This window comes from Parambassis ranga, chromosome 3 (genome assembly GCF_900634625.1).
Source record: "Parambassis ranga chromosome 3, fParRan2.1, whole genome shotgun sequence".
NCBI lineage: Eukaryota > Metazoa > Chordata > Actinopteri > Ambassidae > Parambassis > Parambassis ranga.
This window is the reverse complement of record NC_041024.1, coordinates 7,829,072-7,851,219: the sequence shown is the minus strand read 5'-3', so window position 1 is coordinate 7,851,219 and position 22,148 is coordinate 7,829,072. Positions and strand designations below refer to the sequence as shown.

General features: G+C 42.3%; 1 protein-coding gene across 13 annotated transcripts in view; it reads right to left on the bottom strand.

Annotated features, from left to right (window-relative positions):
- baz2ba (bromodomain adjacent to zinc finger domain, 2Ba) overlaps nt 1–22,148 on the bottom strand; it is a 62,164-nt gene that overhangs the window by 25,015 nt on the left and 15,001 nt on the right. For 12 of the 13 annotated variants that reach the window (XM_028401001.1, XM_028401010.1, XM_028401007.1 and 9 more), the window contains exon 3: nt 1,180–1,353. In XM_028401001.1, the coding sequence (XP_028256802.1) occupies nt 1,180–1,351 (172 nt within the window). In that variant the 5' untranslated portion in view covers nt 1,352–1,353. Of the gene's footprint in view, nt 1–1,179; nt 1,354–22,148 lie in introns of those variants that run through there. The other variant, XM_028401002.1, reaches the window with a different exon arrangement.

Here is a 22,148-nt window from a genome sequence, read left to right as displayed (position 1 = left end):
GGAAGCAAAGGTTAGGAGGGCTTTAACTCTTCTGCATAGATTTTATAGATGTACATAAATATATATACTTCAGTTGCTGAACAAGAAAACCTGAAAAGAACCAGCTTGCTTGAGTCCCACAAAGCACAGCAAAAGTTCAGTCTGCCTCTCAGCATTTCATTTGACGCTCAGTCCAAAATCGCTTATCTAGAAAATCTGAGCACATGTAATGGCACAGAGGGATAAGAGGGATGTATAATGCATAAGAAGGAGATGCTCCTAATGGCTTCTTCTTTGGGGCAATACTGAGGATATGGAGGACAAAACAAGGGGCTTTATTTTGCTCTCTCCTTCTTCCTCTTCTCGTAACAGAGAGAAAACACTACAATCATGGAGAAAGCTGGATATCCTATTCCCCACTCAGTGTGCGTGTGTGTAGCAGGGCCCTTTGGAAAAACAGCAAGACATTAAGAGATGAGGAAAAAGAAAGTATGAGCAAATGATTCCTTCTCTGACACAAGGGAAATACAAACACATTCACGCACACACTCACACCAAATATACACACTTCTCTTTGCCTAATGGCTTTGACCAATACATAGAAAGGAAGCTGGATGCTTGCTGGACAGGGCTGACTAGACACTGAGTGGCTAACAAATGTTAAATCATGCAGGCAGAAGCTCTCTCTCTCTCTCTCTCTCTCTCTCTCTCTCTCTCTCTCTATCTCACTCTCTCACACACACACACACACACACTCAAACACACTCTAACACACACACAGTGCCGTGCCGAGTCTGACTCTGAGGCAGCTGGAGCCAGAGAGCTGAAGGTTGTCAGGAGACATGGCGAAGCATGTGTGTGTTTCTCACACAAAAGAGCCCCCTAATTGTTTGGGATTCATTAATGCAGCAGCTTTTCAATTGCAACCCAAGCTGTCAGGAAAAAAAATCCTTGTAGCTGGGAGAGAGGTGTATTCACACCGGCTGCAAAATAACTGTATAATTAATACTGGAGGAAACTCATTTTTCATGGTAAAGAAGTGAGGAGGATTCTGAATTCTATCAAGACATGAAGGTGACCATATTTGGCTTTTTGTGGTTATATGAAAACTGCTCACATTGTGTGTTGGTATTCTTCTTCTGTGCACACGGTTTTTTCAGAGACAGAAGACTGACACAGGGGAGAAAAAGTGTTTCTTACCAGAGGTGCTGAGGGTAGATCCCAGTGCTGAGGGGTTCGGGGCCAGGCTGCTCTTAGAGTGGGGAGCAGGCGATGACGAAGAGGAGGAAGAGGAGGAAGAGGCCGCAGGGGAGGAGGTGCGAGCAGCAGACAGGGTGGGCGCAGGGGAGGCCAGCCGCTCTCCAGACTCCATATCTGTCAAACACAATCCAATCAGCAGGGTTACAATAGCAAAGCACACCAAGCCGCACGCTCACAAACACACACTCTTAAACACATACACACCAATGCGTATTGTCACGCCTACACAAAATGTTTAAGCACACATGCACACACACACACCTCCTGACACTTTTCCTTTCACATCTCACTTCCCCTGAACAATATTTCTATTTAGCCATGCTCACTGGCTCCCAGCCTCTATATTGATTCAATATGGGGTAGGAAGGAGGATGACATGTTTAAGGACTCAGATAACGGACAACAAAGCAGGTTTTACATTTTGATGCATGAAAATAGCAGTGCTGAGGACATGTTCCTCAACAGGACAACTGCTTTTACTCTGCTAAGGCTAAAGTGGGATGTTTGAAATGACAGAGGTTAGTGGGGGAAAAACTCACCACACAAAATGGACAAATAACACATTTGTCACTTTGCCATTCTCTGCCCCTCACTGGTGGAAACTCACACACACGCACACCTGTGTGTTCAGAGCCGCCAGTATCCCTTTACACTTCTTTGATGAAAAAGAATGTGATTTAAATTTAAGAGCTCTTAGAGCCCTTTAAAGAAAAACATTGCTCCCTGAGTCCTTTCAGTTGGAACTAGAAGTAAATGGACAGGCTTTTAGATGATAGGTGCATTAACCAACACAGTAGCTTTCCATTATCAGTCACACAGAGTCACCATGCCAGCCATTATCAACCAACCGACAACATAAACCCTAACAAGAAACATTTGGCCATTCTGCAGCCAAATATTTTACTTACATTATTCAGATTTAATCCCCTTTTGCTTACAACAGAGAACACAATGTGGCTATGCCCACACAGCCGCTGACTTGTGGAGCCAAACAAATACAAAACTGTTTCAAAGCATATGAATTTTCACGGGCGTACACACATGGACGCACGCTTACACATTTCAACCCCCACTGCAGACAGACACACACACGCACAAAATCACCTCCCCTGTCTATCACATCAACCTGACTCTTTTTCTCTCTTCTCCTTTTCCATATCCCTCTGCTGACACTAATCCAGGACAGAAAATCCCCTTCAAAAGCACAGTTTGCAGATTGTGTTTTACAGGCAGGCTTTGTTATTGTGTCATTACACATAAACAGTCTCTGCCTCCATCTCTCTTTCCTTCTCTCCCTCTCCTGCCACCCCTCCGCCACCCTCCCTCCCTCTCCTCTGCAGTGGGAGCAGAGCCACTGATTAAATCTCTGAGACAAAAGCTGCTATCCTCTGAATATCAAGTATCAGCCTTTCGCCAGGAGCAACACTGACAAGAGAGAGGGAGAGAGGGAGAGCGAGAGGCGCGGATGACAAGAAAACCTGCTGCAGTCCACGGGGAGGAGGCTGGTGTGCCATCGGACTTGGGCAGCCATGGCTGCCATTGCTGCAGTGAAAAGATGGTAGGTTGTGTAATTATGAGCAAGGTCAAAGGTCCTGCGAATGGCCTCTCATGCAAGGTGACAGGATGTGGGTTAAAGAGCCAAATTATCAACCTCAACGGCAAGTAAATGAATGTTACATATTAGTTACAAGAATACATTTCTGCTTGAGTGAAGATGAAAGGTTTTATTGTAATCTTAAACAAAAACGGTTACGTCCCTGCCACACTTGGTTGCACGAATGGCTGTCACACTCTATGCTCCTTCACTTTGGCTGTCACCTTTTAAATGTCAGGTTAGGGTGAAAAAAAAATGGAGGAAAAAAAAACAACAAGATTAAAAAAAGTGATTTTTTTTCCGTGGTTGCTCCTGACAGAAAATGTAAGTATCATTAGAAGTGTGATGAAAATGGAGAGGAGCTGTGGCCCTTCATAATTATCATAATGCACATGAAAACAAAAGGCTTGTGTCTCGGAGGACAAGCAAGCTTATGTGGTGTCAGCTGGTAAGTGAAGCGGATCATTCCCTACCTTTTCAGAGGGAAGGAAAAAACACAGAAAGAGAGAGGATGAAAAGAGAGAGATTGAGAAGGGGGGAAAAAAGGATGAGCAAGACAATGTAGTCTGATTTTGTTGTGGAAAAAAAGGCAGAGGAAAGGGAAAAAGTGGAGAAGATGAAGGACAGGTTGTAAACCATTCCTGTCGTTTCTCAATATCTGCACTTAATGCCTCGCCTTGTCAAAACGTGATGATGTGAACAGAATTGATTTCCCCCCTAACAAACAACAAAAAAGCAATCCCTCCTTTGCAGAGGTGTAAAGCAGAGCTTCCCTCCCCCTCATCTCCTCTCATCTCTCACAATCTCTCAAAGGGCCTCTTTCTGGGATGAGAGACGGAGAGAGAAAGGACAGCAGGGGAAAAAAAAAATGACTGCAAGGCAAGTCCATCTTCCTCCGACAACTACAAACTGATCACTTAGTGCAATTAAATCTAATAACAATAATAAGATTGAGCTCAGCTATGTACCATCAAATGCATACCCACAACAATGATTGCAACAATAATGGAGCGCCAAGGTATTTAAGGATCCAATCCTGACTTAATTATAAGAAATTAAAATGGATTTAGCATCAGAATTAGCTTGATTTTATAGGTAATTAACGGCACACCACAGTGGCGGTATAAGGCAAGCGTTATAATCTCCGTGAACGGCTAAATCAATTTGACTTGAACAACACCAACCAATCAACGCAGAACGCTGCAACCAGAAACAGCAGGTCTCGCAGATGCAAGGAGAGGGAGAATTTATGCTAATGGATGAACTATGATTTATAAGATGTGTTCCAGCGCTGGATTCACAGTCACGTCCACAAATACAACACAGCACCCAGCTGTCAACGCATGCAGCTAATAGTGGTTGCATTCGGCCCTTTAGGAGATAGTGTAGCTATAAACAGCTCTGCGGTTTTATGATTGCATGTGGCCTTCATATAGGAGCCTTCACATGTCAGTACCATCTGAAAGGAGGGCAGAATTGTATAAAAAGGAGATAGTGTGCATGCATTTGGTGCTGGTGTAATGGCCTGTGCTGGATGGTATGTGGCCTTACATCATGCATTTGTTTTGTGGTGTTGTATGTAGGGTTGAGCGATATTGGTAAAAAAATAAATCACGATTAATCGTGGCATTTAGCCGATAACGATTAATTTGATGATTAATTGATGACAATTGCACTTACATGTTTTTGACTCTAAATCGCCACATTGTTCTAAAATGATACTGACAAATCATCAGTCAATTTAACTCCTTCATTCTGACAGGTTAAGCTGGTAAGTAGTGATTAGTCACCAACCAGCCATGTTTGAAATATGTATTGATAACAGATGCACAAACTGCTTCAAAATAATAATGAAGCAAACATTTAAAGTAACTTTGTCCTTCAAATGTTCTTATCATAAGGTCACAAAGCAGTGCAGCATATCAACATTAAAATTAAACAGGACAAATAAGTTCAGAAAAGTCACATCAGTGATTATTTCAAGATAAAAAAATGTGTCTGTGCAAATTAACCTGCGGATTCTCGGCTGAGTGGAATTCTTTACAAGATCTGCTGGTGGAGACTTCGCTGTTGTAATGTTTTCCGAGCTCGCTGTGGAGTCCTTAAATAAAGATCGGGAGGCAGCTTCTTCCGTCGGAGTTCATTTGTTTAATAACAACAAACATCCAGTTACTACGGTAACAACCAACGCTGCACACTTCACTACTAAAATGCATGTCGCCGGATATAGGTGTGTCCTCGTTACGCTTTCTTCGGCCTTCTTTGATCTCCGGCTCATGGTGACAGACAGTGATGATGAGAGTACGTCGCATACAAAAATGCGTCATCATGACGAGGCACTAATCGCCGTAATCGATAAGTGGCAAATATTAATCGTGACAACGATTTTGCACACGCCTAGCTGTATTTCTCTGTTGCGTGTATGTAATGGTGCTTGGTTACACATGCAGCGGTTACAAAAGACCAACCACTATTAGCATGCAGCTAATAGTGGTTGCATTCGGCCCTTTAGGAGATAGTGTAGCTATAAACAGCTTTGCGGTTTTATGATTGCATGTGGCCTTCATATAGGAGCCTTCACATGTCAGTACCATCTGAAAGGAGGGCAGAATTGTATAAAAAGGAGATAGTGTGCATGCATTTGGTGCTGGTGTAATGGCCTGTGCTGGATGGTATGTGGCCTTACATCATGCATTTGTTTTGTGGTGTTGTATGTAGGGTTGGGCGATATTGGTAAAAAAATAAATCACGATTAATTGTGGCATTTAGCCGATAACTATTACTTTGATGATTAATTGATGACAATTGCACTTACATGTTTTTGACTCTAAATCGCCACATTGTTCTAAAATGATACCGACAAATCATCAGTCAAGTTAACTCCTTCATTCTGACAGGTTAAGCTGGTAAGTAGTGATTAGTCACCATCCAGCCATGTTTGAAGTATGTATTGATAACAGATGCACAAACTGCTTCAAAATAATAATGAAGCAAACATTTAAAGTAACTTTGTCCTTCAAATGTTCTTATCATAAGGTCACAAAGCAGTGCAGCATATCAACATTAAAATTAAACAGGACAAATAAGTTCAGAAAAGTCACATCAGTGATTATTTCAAGTTAAAAAAATGTGTCTGTGCAAATTAACCTGCGGATTCTCGGCTGAGTGGAATTCTTTACAAGATCTGCTGGTGGAGACTTCGCTGTTATAATGTTTTCCGAGCTCGCTGTGGAGTCCTTAAATAAAGATCGGGAGGCAGCTTCTTCCGTCGGAGTTCATTTGTTTAATAACAACAAACATCCAGTTACTACGGTAACAACCAACGCTGCACACTTCACTACTAAAATGCATGTCGCCGGATATAGGTGTCCTCGTTACGCTTTCTTCGGCCTTCTTTGAACTCCGGCTCATGGTGACAGACAGTGATGATGAGAGTACGTCGCATACAAAAATGCGTCATGACGAGGCACTAATCGCCGTAATCGATAAGTGGCAAATATTAATTGTGACAACGATTTTGCACACGCCTAGCTGTATTTCTCTGTTGCGTGTATGTAATGGTGCATGGTTACACATGCAGCGGTTACAAAAGACCAACACATGTGCCTATAGAAGTGTACGTGTGTGTGTGTTTGTGTATGTCACAGCCTCAAACTACTCACTCCTGCCCCTTTTTTCTCCTCACCCCTTCAACACACACACACACACACACACACACACACACACACACACACACACACAGTAACAGATGGCTGATACTAACTGAGATAATCCGCCAACAGAGTCATCAGCATGGATCAGTGGTAATCAGAGTGTGGACACAATGTCTCTTCTCCAGCCGTAATGGAAGGAGCGCCTGGCGCAAGAGAAGGGAAATGCATTATTCCCCACGATGCCCTGACCCCATTCAAAGACACACGGTGGCTCCCAGCTTTCTTTCTTTTTTTCTTTTTACCGCAGATGACAAAGACTTGTATCATCGCTGCTTCTGCAACGTTCACTCTCTCCTCTGGATCTCTCACTCTGTGCCTTTTATTGTGATCTGCAACTGTGTCAAACACAGACCTCTATTTAGCTGTGTCCTGCTCCAAGCTGCTTACAAGAGAAATGTCAACATAGCAAGTGTGTCATGATGAAAGGTTGCTGGTAACGAAAGGGACTGGAATGAGTAATCATCATGGGTATGCGAGAGACATTGTGCTTTTACCTCAGACTTTGATCAAAACAACCATATTGACTTTCAACATTTTGCAATAAAAAAACACCCTCTGCAATCCGATCATACTTGTCCAATATCCACACACTTCTGTGGTTACCAGGTGACAAACTGTCAGTCAGTTCTCATGAATCACTTATCACGGCACACACACACACAGACTTTCTGATGCACTTCATGAAAGTGAGATCATTGACCTCGGCTCTACATTGCTGGACTTGTATAGCTGTTGCTTAGGCTCACTGTTTGAACTTCCCGTCCCTCTTTCTATTTGTATATGTTCGTGTAGGTGTATGTTTTTATGAAAGGCGCGTCATGTGCATGTGGATGTTGCTGTTTGTACTTTGCATGCATCTTGGCAATGAATTAAGTAAGCTCATCTTGCTTATAGCAACAAGCACGCAAAAGCTTGCTTGACCCCTTTTCTCCTCCCTTCACTTCCCCCTCCCGCTTTTCCCTGCACGCACACCGCCAGCCAGGAAATGATATAACCAGCCGTCTTGGCAAAAAATTAAGTGAGGACCTTTGACCAGTGTCAAACATCAACTCAGAAAACATTTAAAGAGACAGCATGCAATTTGTGATGTCATGCTGCTCCACAGGTTCCATGAGTTTATTAATCGCTAATTGTTATAGCTCAATTTTATCTGAGGTGTTGTGACACTTTTTTTTTTAAATTCATGAATAACAGGTTATTTACAAAGCAGCATAACCGCATTGTGAATTCACAGAGGGACTGCGCCAACGCCTGCAAGGAGCAGAAAGAGACAGCATGCCCCAGTGTGGCCTGTCTAGGTGACAACAAGTAAAGTGACTCAGACCCCTCCCTCGGCACTGCTCCTGCCCAGTGACAGATGGCAGAGCAGGGCATGTAGGGGATGGGCACCATCTCTCACCCTGTCTCAGCTAGGCTTGGCAGTGGTGCTGGCCACAGGTCTTATTACAGCCACACCACTGCCTGCCTGCCTGCCTGCCTGCCTCCATGTAACACTGGAGCTTACCACGCTAGAGCTGCTTACTGCCTGCCAGGGTAAAAAGGTAATGATATGGTCCTGTGTGCAACAAATGGTACACTGTTAGCATTGAAGAGTTTCCAGCCTCAGTATTTACTGTGCCCCTGTTGAGGCCCATACGCACAAGCGTATCCATGAAGCTGTAAGAAGCTTTAGATAATATATAAAAACCAAATGCTGTGCCACACGCATTCTGTATATTTTAGAAACGACAAGAAATCAGCTCTCGCCAAATGGCTTTATTTGCCTTTTCAAGCATACTGTAGATGCCAAAGGCTGGAATCAACACCCCTACTCACCATCCGTCTCTGCTGGGTTCCCAGTGACAATAATGTGATTTTGGGACATGGTGATGACTCGGTGGAGAGGAATAGGATAGGCTTGTCACTTGTGTTTGATGTCAAACCTATGTGTGACAGAATAGTGTTACTCAGCTCAACCAGACATAGCACTACTCCCATTTCCTGGCCATAAATAGAAGAGAATGAGCCGGTAGTGAGTGTGTGTCTGTGTGCATGTGTTTGAGAAGGACAAATCTGTGCGTATGTGTATCTGTGTGCACACAAGCACACCCGTATGCGCCATTCTAACTATCATAAAGTAAGCTCAATAAGAAAATTCCCATCTCTTACGCTCATTCGCATCTGCATCCAGCCAAAGCTAATTATTCTCCCCATGGTAACCTAGCAGGGTCTTCACATCAAAAAAGCAGAAGTATGCATCAGGCAATCATCCCTGATGAATCTGCCCTTCTCCCTCTGCTAGCCACTCACACTCATCTGCCAGTCTCACTGCTCATTACAGTTTTTCTGCAGACTGAACCGGATCCACTTGCCACTGGCTGCATGTGTCTACAAGAATCCATAATGACTTTGGAGCAGTTTGGAAGCACAGAAAAACACAATGCTTCACATGAATCCATTCATTCAATGCACATGTATACACACACAAAGACACTCACCAGATGCACTGGAGTCATAGTGAGCAGTAAGCCGATGCCTGTTAAGGTTAATTACCATTTAGATTACAGAGTGTTACTGTATTTTACATTTGCTCGAGTCCAATTTGCACAACAGAGCTTCATTGTAGGCAACTCCATGCAAAGTGCCAAACTGATGATTTGCAAAAAATATACCTTGAGGCCTTAAACACTAAGCTTAGATACCAGGTGCACATCTCACTTCACAAAATACATTCCACGCTTTAAACACACAGTGAAAATTCTTCAGTATTTAAAGACCTTTGCAGACGTTTGCACAATTTTGCAGCACTAAATCATCTGAAAATGTAATTTTAATTATGTCTCATTACTCCCACAGCAAATCACAGGTACACCACACTACAATACTGTAACTGCTATAATGCCTACATTAAATATCAGAAGTCACTGTGTTCTGAACTTTGAGGAAGAACATTTATAGTGTAAGTCTGATCCAGAAGAGACAAGCTACAGCAAACTGAGGCTCAGCTGGATACTTCAATCTTTTATTTACTTATTTATTTTTTGTATCAAACTAGACAACAGCAATCTCTTTTAGACTATGTTGCTATAACACAAAATCCAAAAGGTGTTTTTTTTTTTTTTTTTTTATAATGTAGGTCTACAGGAACACACTTTTAAGGTCACTGACCTTTGATAAAACTTCCTCTAGGGTGAAGACATTGTGAAATTATTTTTGGAGTGATGATGTGTTGGCAGAGAGGAGTGAGTTTGTGATGTCAGAGTGTGCACTGGTGTGTCCCTTGTTTACATGAGGGGAATTTTGTGCAGACATAACAAAAATAGTGCAGATGCATTTTTGTTGATTTAAGGTTAAGGTTATACTGATGCATGTTGATCTGTCATTTTTCACAGTGCTTGTGGAAAACCCACATGCGTACATGTGGATTTAGTGTGAAACAAATGATCTAAAGAGATAAACTACATCAATTGACAATGCTAAGTAGTAATGAAAAGATAATCATGACAAGACCTGATGCTATGTTTTTAAGCATAGTATGATTACAAACAGCAAACAATTAAGCATTGTGTAGCAGAATAAAATATGTTAAACACAGTCCATCTTATTGATTGTATGTGATTCTGAGCTCAAATCAAGTATTACACAAAAAGGCTGATAATTTATCATTGGAGAGTGTGATATCCTGTTAATATTCAAATAAAATATTCGTCATATTTATCTTACAATGAATTCAGGAAATGCAAAAACAAAACAAACAAACAAAAAACTCAGAAAACAGAAAAAACAGGAAACAACAGCAGATATCAGGGAATATCAAGGAAACGGGGGAGGGATGTAGGGAGAGAGAGGGGGTCGGGGGGAGGAGGATGACGGGAGGAGCGCAGTACTCCAGATATGCATAATGCAAATGACATGCATGTCAAATAGCAAAACAAACTGACAGTGACAGAACAATGGAATAGCCAAAAGAGCGGTAAGCCCTGCTTGGGCAATTGTTGGAGCCCCTTCCGTCCATTTCTATGAGAAGAAATCGTTTAGAGATCTGCTCAACTAAAACTTTACTTGCAGGGGATAACTGATCTCACTGTGCAAAATGTGGCACAATTCAGATAAGTGGTGAGATGGAAAGAAAAAAAACAGCTTATCCATAACCACCGGTTACGAGTCTGGTTTGATGCCGTTCCTGGAGCACATCATGTGTCAGTTGACAGAAAAGAATAAGGTGTCATTTCACACAAAGTACCTATAGCCCTTTTTTTCAACCTGCTAAACTGCCAATGAAATGCTTACAGCCTAGTTCTGAATCTGTGGATCAAGTTTGACATTTGAAGACATCACCTATTTTCACAATTTTCTGACATTGTATAAACCAAATAATTAATAACAATTAGGCATAAAAAAATGATAAGAATGAAAATGAAAGTAACTTACAGCTCTATAATCATCCAAAACACTTGGGACAACAAGTAGTACAAAAAGGCTTTGATAATTTACCAGTTAATTATGATCTAATAACATGTGATCACAGCAAAAAATCAAATATAACGATATAATTTAGATTGTGTTTGCTCTGTCCACTGGTATTAAAACCTTAAACTTAAAAAAAAAGCAGAATAATGCTGACTTGTATCAGATGGGGTGTGGATCCCTGGATCCTGCCTTTGCTACTTAGCTATTAACGTTTTTCTAAATAAATAAAAGCTGCTCACATCTCTGGCTCATCTCCTCTACAACTTCACCGCCTTAAACCTTTCTCTCACACTGCTTTCACACACTTTCTATTATTCAATGTCGAAATCGCCTTTAATAACACGACTTGAATGACTTCATTAAGAACACCCTGGCTTTCTGTGCCACACAAATGCTAAATGGCAAATTAAGTTAAAAATGTGCTAAATATGAGATGGTAAACAGAACACGTGTTTAAAGGTGATCCACAGTTTTGCATGTGTGCCTGAATAAATCAGGTAAAGGTCTTTAAAGCTATTGAGTAGTTTCCGAACAATAATCCAGCAGCATACACTCTGATGAGAGAAAATCCACTAGCATTAAACTCAATATGTCAATAATTTGTATTCCTCTTTTAAAATGGGTGCTTTACTTAATGGTAAACATGTGAAAATGACTGGCTGGAAGAGAATGGTGTTGTATTGACAGAGAGGGAGGCAAAGCAGCAGGCAGTCAGCCACTCTGTTCTGCTTCACTGCAACATGGGAGGGAGGCCAGTGTGGACACACACACACACACACACACACACACAGATGTAAAAACACACATACAGGCATGTACACAAGGGCAAGCACACACTTGCACAAATGAACACGCAGTCATGCTATCTTTCTTCCCCCCCCTCTCTCTCTCTCTCTCTCTCTCTCTCTCATACACTCTCTCTCTCTCTCTCTCTCTCACACACACACACACACACACACGCACACACACAGTGCAGCAGGTGAGGTGCCAGCACATCACAGCGCTGCCATTTTTCAGTGTCTTGCTCAGGGAGAAGCGCTCTGACATTTTATGAAGCACTCTGCAGAAATCAGCAGCTTGTAATGGCGGCTGGACTGTCACTCCTTTCTACTCTTCACACTCCCTCTATCTCTTCTGCTCACACTGCTTTTAAGATATCATCTCCCTTGATTAGCATAATCTAATAAATTTTACAAAATTGGCTTTTAATTACAAAGAACAATCTTGTCTTTCCTAGTCTCTGTTTAAGCTCTAAATGTATTTTGTGTTTTAAAAGAAAATTAAGGCAAGAAGTAATACACCACTTAGGTAAGAAAGGGTTAGGGAAATATACTGGTGACTGGTAGTGTCAAGGTAAACACAAATAACAAGGATTAATCTTTAAATTGCAGGTATTCTGAAAGGATGTTTCATTAAGTTGATATTCTGAAACAACCTTCTTTTAAATGCCCCTCACTTGTATTTGTGATGGTAAAACAATGACTTTAGATGTGCAAATTTAAAAGCAGTTGTTTACTCACACATTTATTTGGACCTTTGGAATCATGGCTGCTGATAATATTGTGCGTGCTCACTGAAAAGGCCAAATGATTAGAAACCCAGCTGTTAAAAATGTCCTCTGCATAAAACCAGGGATCTATAACTATGATTAACTCTCGGGCATGTTGTTGTGCCTGACAAGCTCTGTGTTGAGCAATGATTAACAGCTAGTGACTCTACAAACCGCTGCTAGCACATTAACACAATGTTTACATTAGCCAGACCCTTATTGGAGCCATTACCGCTGTAGCTTTGCTAACACTCGTCTTCAGAAGCCGAGTACTCTGCAGCCTGTGGCCCAACAACTTAAAAATGATGACAAAGCTTGGCAACCACTCTCTAAACTTTACCTCCAAAAGTTTCACTCAAGGCTAATACATTTTAGAGTAACTCAGAATAGTATGCCCACAGGAAAGAAAATGTGATTCAACTTGAAATATGTGGGAAGTGTCAAGGCCAAATCTCTCAGTGTAGGCTACGCTATAAACCTTAAACTAAGCCGATTTCATTAATGTGACATTAGCATTCGTAATGAGGTAAGGCGGGAAAAAACCCTTGGGACATCTTTGTACTGTTACAAAAAAACAAAAACATATGCACTCGATGCGCATGCCCACGCACACACTGACAAACATGGAAAACATAAACACACACAAACGACCACATAAGCTGCAATATCAAGCGCTAATTTACATCCATATTAAACAAGTATGACAAAATGCACCGACAGGAGAAAATGCTGTTTTCTTTGCGTAGGACTTACAATGAAAAATCACAACTTAGATTCTGCAAACTTACTGTGACAGTTAGTTCAACCTTTACTTGTGAACTGAACAAATCATTTTAGACAAACAGAGCCTGGCATTCTCTCCCACTCTATATCCCTTTTGCCAGTACACATCTGTAGTACACAGCTTGGAGCTCATGTGATGTGTGACAACACTTCTTGTTTTTATTCTTCGACACAACAAATGCAGCTGACACGGAGGTTGTGGCAAGTTTCTACATGTCCATTTGTTGAGAGACTGTAAGGTTTCAGTTGAGTCAATATTGAGCTGCACATTTCCAAACTGAAATCTCACTGCATGTAGATTTAGAAACAGACCAACGGCCCTCTGTGATTAGTTAAACTGTTGTTTGTGTGAGTTAGTGAAATTATGGCCTGCTGACCTGAAGATAAAGTGAGATAACACATGACAATGGTATTTATAAAAGAAGTTACTGCTTTAGTGCTTCAGTAGCAGTAACTTCTCTGATGCATTCTGGTGAAACGTACATGCATAAAAATATTTCCACTAACCTAAAAAAAAAGGGTTAGGGTTAGGGTAATTAATGTATCAACAGCATGGCACTTTGGAAAAAGTTATAGAACTTTTACAATCAATCTAAAACCCAGCAGAGTGGGATGGTACTGACACGGGAGTGTTAATTATGATGAAATAAAGATAGAACAAACAACCACATGTCACAAGAGAGACATGATTGGGTCACAATTATGATGATAACAAACAGTTTAAACAAGGGCCAGCTGTAACGAGTCACTATGATTTTATTTTTTACCAAGTAGTCAATTTTGTTTTGTTTAATAACAACTAGTGACATGTATGGTTCCAAAGGATTTCTCAACCATTACAAGACATATTGTTCTTTGATGACGTTTGCTGCCCTCGATAACGTAAGTGGTCTATAAACACAGGATAAAAGTAGCTTTGTCTAGATTTACAAACAGACTACGTTTGTGAACGGAGGTGGGGTAACATGCAGCAAAGCTCTCCATAGACCACATGGACATTGCTGTAAATTTGTCCCATATGTCTGTATTTGCAGAGAATAAAATCTGTTGCGGAATGATTTCTGATTATATGGCAGTGCTGGAAAGTTGTTGAAATTGTTATGTAAACTTGCCAAATGCTCAGAGCTGGCAAGCATCACAAAGCCACTTTAATTTGTTTCCAAATGTTGACATAGTAAATGAAGCAATATTTAACATGCATCAGGAATACTAAGAAGAAAATATGAATCACTTTGACCTCCATCTCCTTAGAGGTATAAATATATTGATATTTATGATGTGTGATTAAAAAAGCAAAAAGCTTAACTGTGTCCCTGACTATGCCTAAAACAAGACAAATCCAGGAAATACATAATTCAATGAGCTGAGATTAAGACCAACACTCAAGACAAGACTGCGGTCACCACAGTTTGCCTCGGGGCATGCATAATGTTACTTTGACATCTTTCTTTTTGGTTTTCATGGGATTCAGTCAGTAAATGTCTAATCTTAGTGTTTTTGTTTCTGTGCTCCTGCCTATCCATATGACAAAATCAGACCAGGATATATATTTAACAACAAATATATACAACATTTAACATTTAGAAAAAAAAATCAAACTAAGATATTTTAATTCAGTAGCAAAAACAAAAATGCTTTCACTGTAGCATAAAATATATCACCTTACAGTAGCCTTTGCAGAATAAAAGTCTAACAAATGAGTATCATAATGGAAAAGAGCTTCACTCTACCATTTCTCCAGTATCACTTTTCTTTCGCTCTATCCAGGACACATTTTCTCCCCCTTGGGGGCAAATGTAGAAGACCCTTTTACAAATCCAGCTGTGCCCCTTAAAAGAGTTTGTCACACCAGCAATGGGGTGCTTTAAAATGCTGTGCAGAATATCCACAAAATAGAGCTCCCTTTTTTTCACTGTGACATGGCCCTATTTCCTGTGTCACCACACCTCCCCACATGAAAAGTCAAAATATTTGAGTCTCCATTGTTGACTGTGTCAAACACAGCTTTGACATTATGGCACTGCAATCACACCACCACAGGTGGATATACACATGGCCATTAACCACACACACACACACACTGACGCTCACATTTACCTGTGTTAGAATCCGCATCGCTGCTGTGTCACACTATCTTTTCAGGTGAAACTAAATCCACAGGCCCATCGTCTGAATCCTAACACTTCCTAATAGCTTATCCAATCACAGAGCTCGCCTTTTTTGTTACCTGATATTATTTCAGGAGGAGCTAAGGCGAGCAAAGAATAATAGCTTTGACTCAATGTGAATATCTGCTTGTGTTTTGGTGTGTGTGTGTCTATGCCTATGTCATGAGGACTAAATTCCTTGTGTGGTGAGGCTGAAACCAAAGCTGCCTGGGCCTGTTGTTGATAGCTGTGTCTCACCCACTCACTGCCCCAAAGGGAGTCAAGACCAAGACCACTGCTCAGGGTCTGTCTGTTCACACACATGAAACACAGGCTAGGATTACACAGGGCTCAAATATGACTCATCCCAAGGAGGAGTGGGTGGAGGAAGGTCCTCTGTGTTGTTTTGCACAAAATGTGCACACATACACAGACACACACACACACACACACACACACACACACACACTGCCCGCAATGACAGCTACATCACAGGCTCAGAGAGAGGACCTTGTGGTTCCACACACCTGCCAAAGACAGATGTTAAGAATAAATCAGAGAGAACCTTGCCGCGAAGAGAAACCACACACTGCCGTAACTCCACTAACTCACTACACAGTACACTAACTGGAGAGCAAACAGCTGCCCATGACAACACACACCAGTGATGAAAGCAACAATAGCATGTTTGCACCTGACATGCATACAGAGAGTGGCTACATCAGGGTGGGAGAGGGAGTATTTTCCAGTTCCTGTCTCACAGGCTCTACTTGTATTTTCTGTGTTGTTAGCACTGTTCTGCTGTGTAACCAGCTCCCATCCTCTGGAGCTGAGGCTGTTTAAGTGCAATTGTTCTGGAAGAAATCCTCCAACGACAGACAAACAAGTCACAACAAGGCTGAAAGCAGTGTGGGTGGTTTGGAGAGGAAGCTTTTTTTCTGCTGCTGACTAGGTGAATTTCATGATTTCTTTATTTAAATATAGCAAGACTGGGTTATGAAGAATCAACATCCTCACAAAGCCTGCCCTTTAAGGAGATGTGTTGCACAATAATGTGCTCAGAAACCTCTTTTCAAGGACTGTGACCTGTAAAAGCATAATTTAAACACTGCCACAATATCTTCCTACATCCTGTCAGTCTGTGTGGCACACTTCCTGGTTCCAGAAACCGTGTGTCATAAAAAAAAACTCAGATGCATTTGAACAACAGTGTAGCTTTAGTCTATGCTGGCAGCCATGTCTATGGGCATCTTGTGTGACTTTTTTTAGCTGTTGTCTCACAGGATGGGAGAAGAAAAGTGGTCCGTGTAAGTGGTGTGGGTGTACGTGCATGATATGTATGTGTGTCAATGTGTGTCATAAACAGACACCCTTCATGCTTTGTGGCCCAGAAACAGGATAAAACAGTGAGTTAACCAGCAGCGCACTGACATTATCTCTTCCTTGCTGTCCTGGAATGCCAGCCTGCTGAGAAACTCCAAATATGTGGCGTCCTGTCACACCACATAATGCGTCTGTGAGTGTGTGTGTGTGTGTCAACTCAGGAAGGAAGAAGTGAGTGTGGGTGTTTTGCTTTGTCTTTCTGCATTAAAGGTACAAGGCCAAATGTGAATGCTGTGGTCTAAATGCCTAATCTTCACAAACTAGACGTGATAAGGCTGTCAAGGACTATGAAATTATGTTGGTAAACCTGAACACAGAAAAAGAATTGAAAACTGCCACAAAAAAACAGTGTCAGTGTTTGTGTCAGTATATTTCTTTTTTTAAAATCTTTGATCTGAAAACAGTTTGCTCCTGTCCATGCTTACAATAACTGGGCAAAAGAAAGCCCAACACTGGCCGTTGTGATGCCGATGAGTCTAACATCCATGACTCAAGAGGTCAGGCAGCCCATCCAGGCCGAGCATGAGGGGTTAAGGGGATGAAACCAAGTGTGAAATGTGAGAAGACAAGCCAACATGGTTTCTCAGGCAACAAATAGGAAGGCGACAAACATATCTCTGTGACTGCAAGGAACGTGAGGTATGTTAGGAAGAAAGCCTGTCACGTCATCCATGATTCATATAAGAGCAAGATGGAAAAAGAATTAGAATGCCTTTTTGAACTGGCTCGGTTAAGACATGTTAATCAGTAATAGCCTGTTGTACTTCAGACGGGAAAAGTGTGAGCACATGGTGTGTGCACTTGTGTGTGTCTGGCAAGTTCAATGCCAGTTGGATTTGAGCTGGTTGAAGCAAGAAAAAGCTCCAGACCAAGAGATAATCCATCTGGACTGTTTCCTTACAAAACATATGGAAAAATGCTGAAGGTTTTTCCTTTTCCGCCCACAATAGCTATTAATATCTTGCACAGAACATTTGCTCATGCCCCACTAAGGACTGGAATTCCTCCTGAAACACAGTCATCTTGGAAGATTACAAACAGGCAGTCAGGCATTTTCACACATTCATTTTATGTATTCTGTCTGCAAGGGTGAGCATATATTCCCATAAATACATAGACTAATGGTTAGCACTCAACATGTTTTTCTTTCTCGCACTCACACAGAGATTAAAGTGCAGTGACGTAATCTGAACCCTCTGACACGACATGACTTATTCTGCTCAACTCATTTAGACAAAGATAGTCTTTTTTCTGCCACTCTGGAAATAATTCTCTCAAATATCAACAAGGGCCACCTAAATATTCATACCAACTACCTGACAGGAATTGTCCACAGCAGCGCCAAAACCTGAGTTAAAATGACAGCTCTGTAAATTGTTTTAATTATAGCCGACACAGATAATAGCCTGTGGAAACATCAACCTTTTCTTCAAGTCCCCTGCAAGATCCAAACATACAGTATTCCCTGAAAATCGCAGTTGTCGTGTGTGTGTGTGTGTGTGTTGAGGGTGAGTGTGTGCGCGTGAATACAATATTCATTTTGCTGCAGGAGGACAATCTATGCATAACAATGAGAGGCGCTAATGAAATCAGCCATCAACCTGCGATACATACATATTAAAGCAGGACCTCAGAGTGTCATTCGCTTAGTGCATCATTTGTTCCCACTCGTTTTTTTCTATCTGCCACCTGACCTTTAGAGTATGTACCCCCCTTCACTTCTCCATGCTAAAAATAGGAAGTGTACCTGCAGTACTGTGGTATTATGCATACACGTGTATTTGCAGCATTACATCAACATGACAATACATTTCAAAAATACCTACAGCTATAATTTGCGCACTTTCAGCCAGGACAGATATGCTCTTTTCTAATGTTTGATTGTTTGAAAGTTTATGGGGTCTGACAGACACCTTTTAAAAGATGACGTCAGCATTACAAATGTTAACCGCTGTCAGAGCTGTACCTTCAGTATAATGTCATATCATCCCAACTGCCAAAGAATCATGCTCCTCCCTTCCCTCTAAGCATGCTTCACAGCTCTGGTCTCTCTGTCTTTCCCTCTCTCTCCCTCTCCCTAACCCCCACCCCCACGCTGGCAGGGAAATGGATCCCTCCACCTGACAGTGGCCATTTTGAGCCTTCTCTCCTCTCCTCTCTACTCCTGCTTCCTGGTAAACAATGGGAGAGGGATAATTGATCAAACAGCCAGGGAACCCTCCGAGCAGGGGAAGGTCACCGCCCGCCAGCCCAGCTCACTCAGGAGGGGAGGAGGGGGGGTGGGAGATGTATGTGTGTCAATATGTGTGTGTGTGCAGTTGTCAGTGTATGTGTGTCCATGCATGTATTGCATCTATGAATGTGTGTGTGTGTGACCAACTGAGCAAAAAAGGACACAGAGACAGACATAAAGTGGTGTCTCTATGTGTGTGTGTTTATGTGTGTGTGTGTGTGTGTGTGAGTGGGGGGGAGAGCAGGGGGGGTCTTTCTGACGCTCTTGAGCTGCCATTTTTCTTCCCTGACAAAGACTCCATCTGCCACAGAGCCATTTGCTGCCTCCCGAGTCGGCAGAGCATTCTGCGCGCCGCGTTCACCTTGATGTCACCTCTACACAGCTCACGCCTTGCTGACGCCGTACACACACACGTGCACACTTACACACACAACAACACACCCTACGTTTCCTCTTGTACACACACACACACACACAGATGTATATGCTCATTGTCTCCCACTCACAAACAAACACACACTTTCAGTTTCTGTCACACATACTATTTTTGCACTCTCTGTTTCACACACGCACATACACACATATTGGATGTGTATGTGTCTAGGCAGTGGCCCTCCCTTTCCTCTGCATGGCTGATATCACTGTGCAACCATCAGCGCTGTGCATTGTGGGAGTGTCTGTTGGGGCAGAGAGACGCGACAGGGGCTGAGGGATTCACACGCCTCTGAAAGACAGCCAGAGGGAGAGAGAGGCAGGAGTGGAGGGGGGCAGAGAAAGAGAGAGAGATACGGAGGGGGCCGGTAACTGGAAATGAGAGATGGCATTTTAAAGAGGAAGCTGAATTTCACCTGCAATTACCGTAGCTCCGGGGCACATGGCTCGGTTAAGAGACATTTCATTCCAAAGCCACCGCGTATAGCTGCCGCACTGAGCCCTGAGAGGCGCATAAAGAAGGAGGGAGAGAGAAAATAGAGCGGTGGAAAACTCTTCTACCCAAGATGGCCCTCAGCAGATGCAGTGATGAAAGAGAAGAGGCAACCAGGGATGTAACTGGTAAATGAGACCTAACAGAAAAAAGGTACGAAGGAAAGGAAAGGAAAGGAAAGGAAAGGAAAGGAAAGGAAAGGAAAGGAAAGGAAAGGAAAGGAAAGGAAAGGAAAGGAAAGGAAAGGAAAGGAAAGGAAAGGAAAGGAAAGGAAAGGAAAAATAGAGAGAGGAAATAAAGGGGGTATCCATTCAGCAGGCCCCAACTCAGCCATCTGCACACCAGACCAGACAGCTGAACTGGGCCTCAGAGAGCACAAATACACACATATACACACACAGACACACACACACACACACACACAACGAACAAAGAGCAAATCAAATCCAATAAACAGATACTCACACTCCCACAGTTAAGTACAGGGAAAGCTGGATGTGTTTAATGATTAATATCATTCTTAGTATTCGTTCTCCTCTTTCTATGAAACTTCACTCTTTCTGTCTCTTCCTCTCTCAGAACTCCAAATCAAGCCGTAATGGTTTCCCTGAGGCTCAATGTCCTGGCTAGTTTCACCAGGCACGCTGCTGTGTTTCATAGGAGAAGTGTGACTGCACAGGAACAGTAATGAGCTCTCACTGGGAGCTGGGGGGCCTCCTGGCACTGCTAATGGCTCCTCTGGACTGCAGCTGTATCCAGGTTACAACCTGGCCTGGCCGACAGGCCCTGGGATGCCCGGGCCCAGTGGGTACACACTATTCCTAGTCGCACGCATTATAGGCAGAAACCACATTCATAGCAGCGTACTAGTTATTTGAGAGTGTGAGTGTTTGAAGTGCATGGGGAGGAGGAGAAGAGATCTAGGGAAGAGGTTAAGGGGCAGGAAGCTGTAGAGGATGTCAAGAGACAAGAGACCATCTCAGAGACGTAGACCAAGGTATAAAGACAGTTGGAGAGATGTGGTGTGGTCATAAATGCAGCAGATAGACCCAATAAACCTGGTGGCTTTCATAGGGCAACAGCTGGTGCCGGGTAAGTGTGGGTGTGATTGTGTGAAAGAAAGAAACTAAGTGTGTGTGTGTGTGTGTGTGTGTGTGTGTGGTCTGCTTAATTACAAATAAGCAGACCATAAAAAAATGCAACTGCATGCACAGACTAAGTAAGAGAAAATGATAACAGCATGCTACTTTCAATTCTAAAGACAACAACAAATTACTTTTAGTCATATTAATATTTAGTCACATTAGCTAAGTTTCAGAATACAATATTAAAACCAGCAAAGCCAAAAAAAAGTAAAATACAACCACATACCAACACATTTTGACCTTTAAACCTAATAAACCATCTGATAGACACACATTTACATAGTATTATTTCCTAAGAAGCAACATCATGCTGATACAAATTCATCAAAACGCCGTTTGATAAGTGGCTCAGCATTTTTTTAGTTTCTTAGATAAAATATTTTACTTACTGTGAACATTACTGGTAGGCTGTTAAGTGAATGCAAGTGATGGCAAAGGCTGGATCATCACTTGTTTTCAAACCTAACAGGCATTAGGGCTGAGTCCGAGGAGCTCAAATTGCAATCCCGTTTGTACATGGCTAAAAGGTTTGTGATGCATGGGGTTTAAAGGCCTACTCCTAATGTTTCATAAATTACTAGTATACAATTATGTTGCATTATGACACCCAAACTCAGCACTGTGTGTCCAACATCTCCCCTCTACTACAACAAACACATGAAAACACACACACACGCACACAGACAGATCACTCCTGTTGTTGCCCTCTCTGGGAAAGCTCACAGCTTGGGTTCTTTAGCTCCTGTTTTGTCTGGCTTCCATTCAAAATGGCCCCCTCATGACCACGCACATTATGGTTCAGGCAGGCAGCCCCTGAGTGGACTGAGGCTCCCTGGGTGCAAGCAGTGATTCATGGCACAAGGGTCTGTAAAAGAGCAGCCTCGCCTCACGCCGCAGCCCTTCATGGGGACAAGGAGAGCAGAGGCTGTTTGGCAGTGGGGGTGAATCAAAAGTCTGGCTACAGGACTAAACCCTGTTGAGACCATGC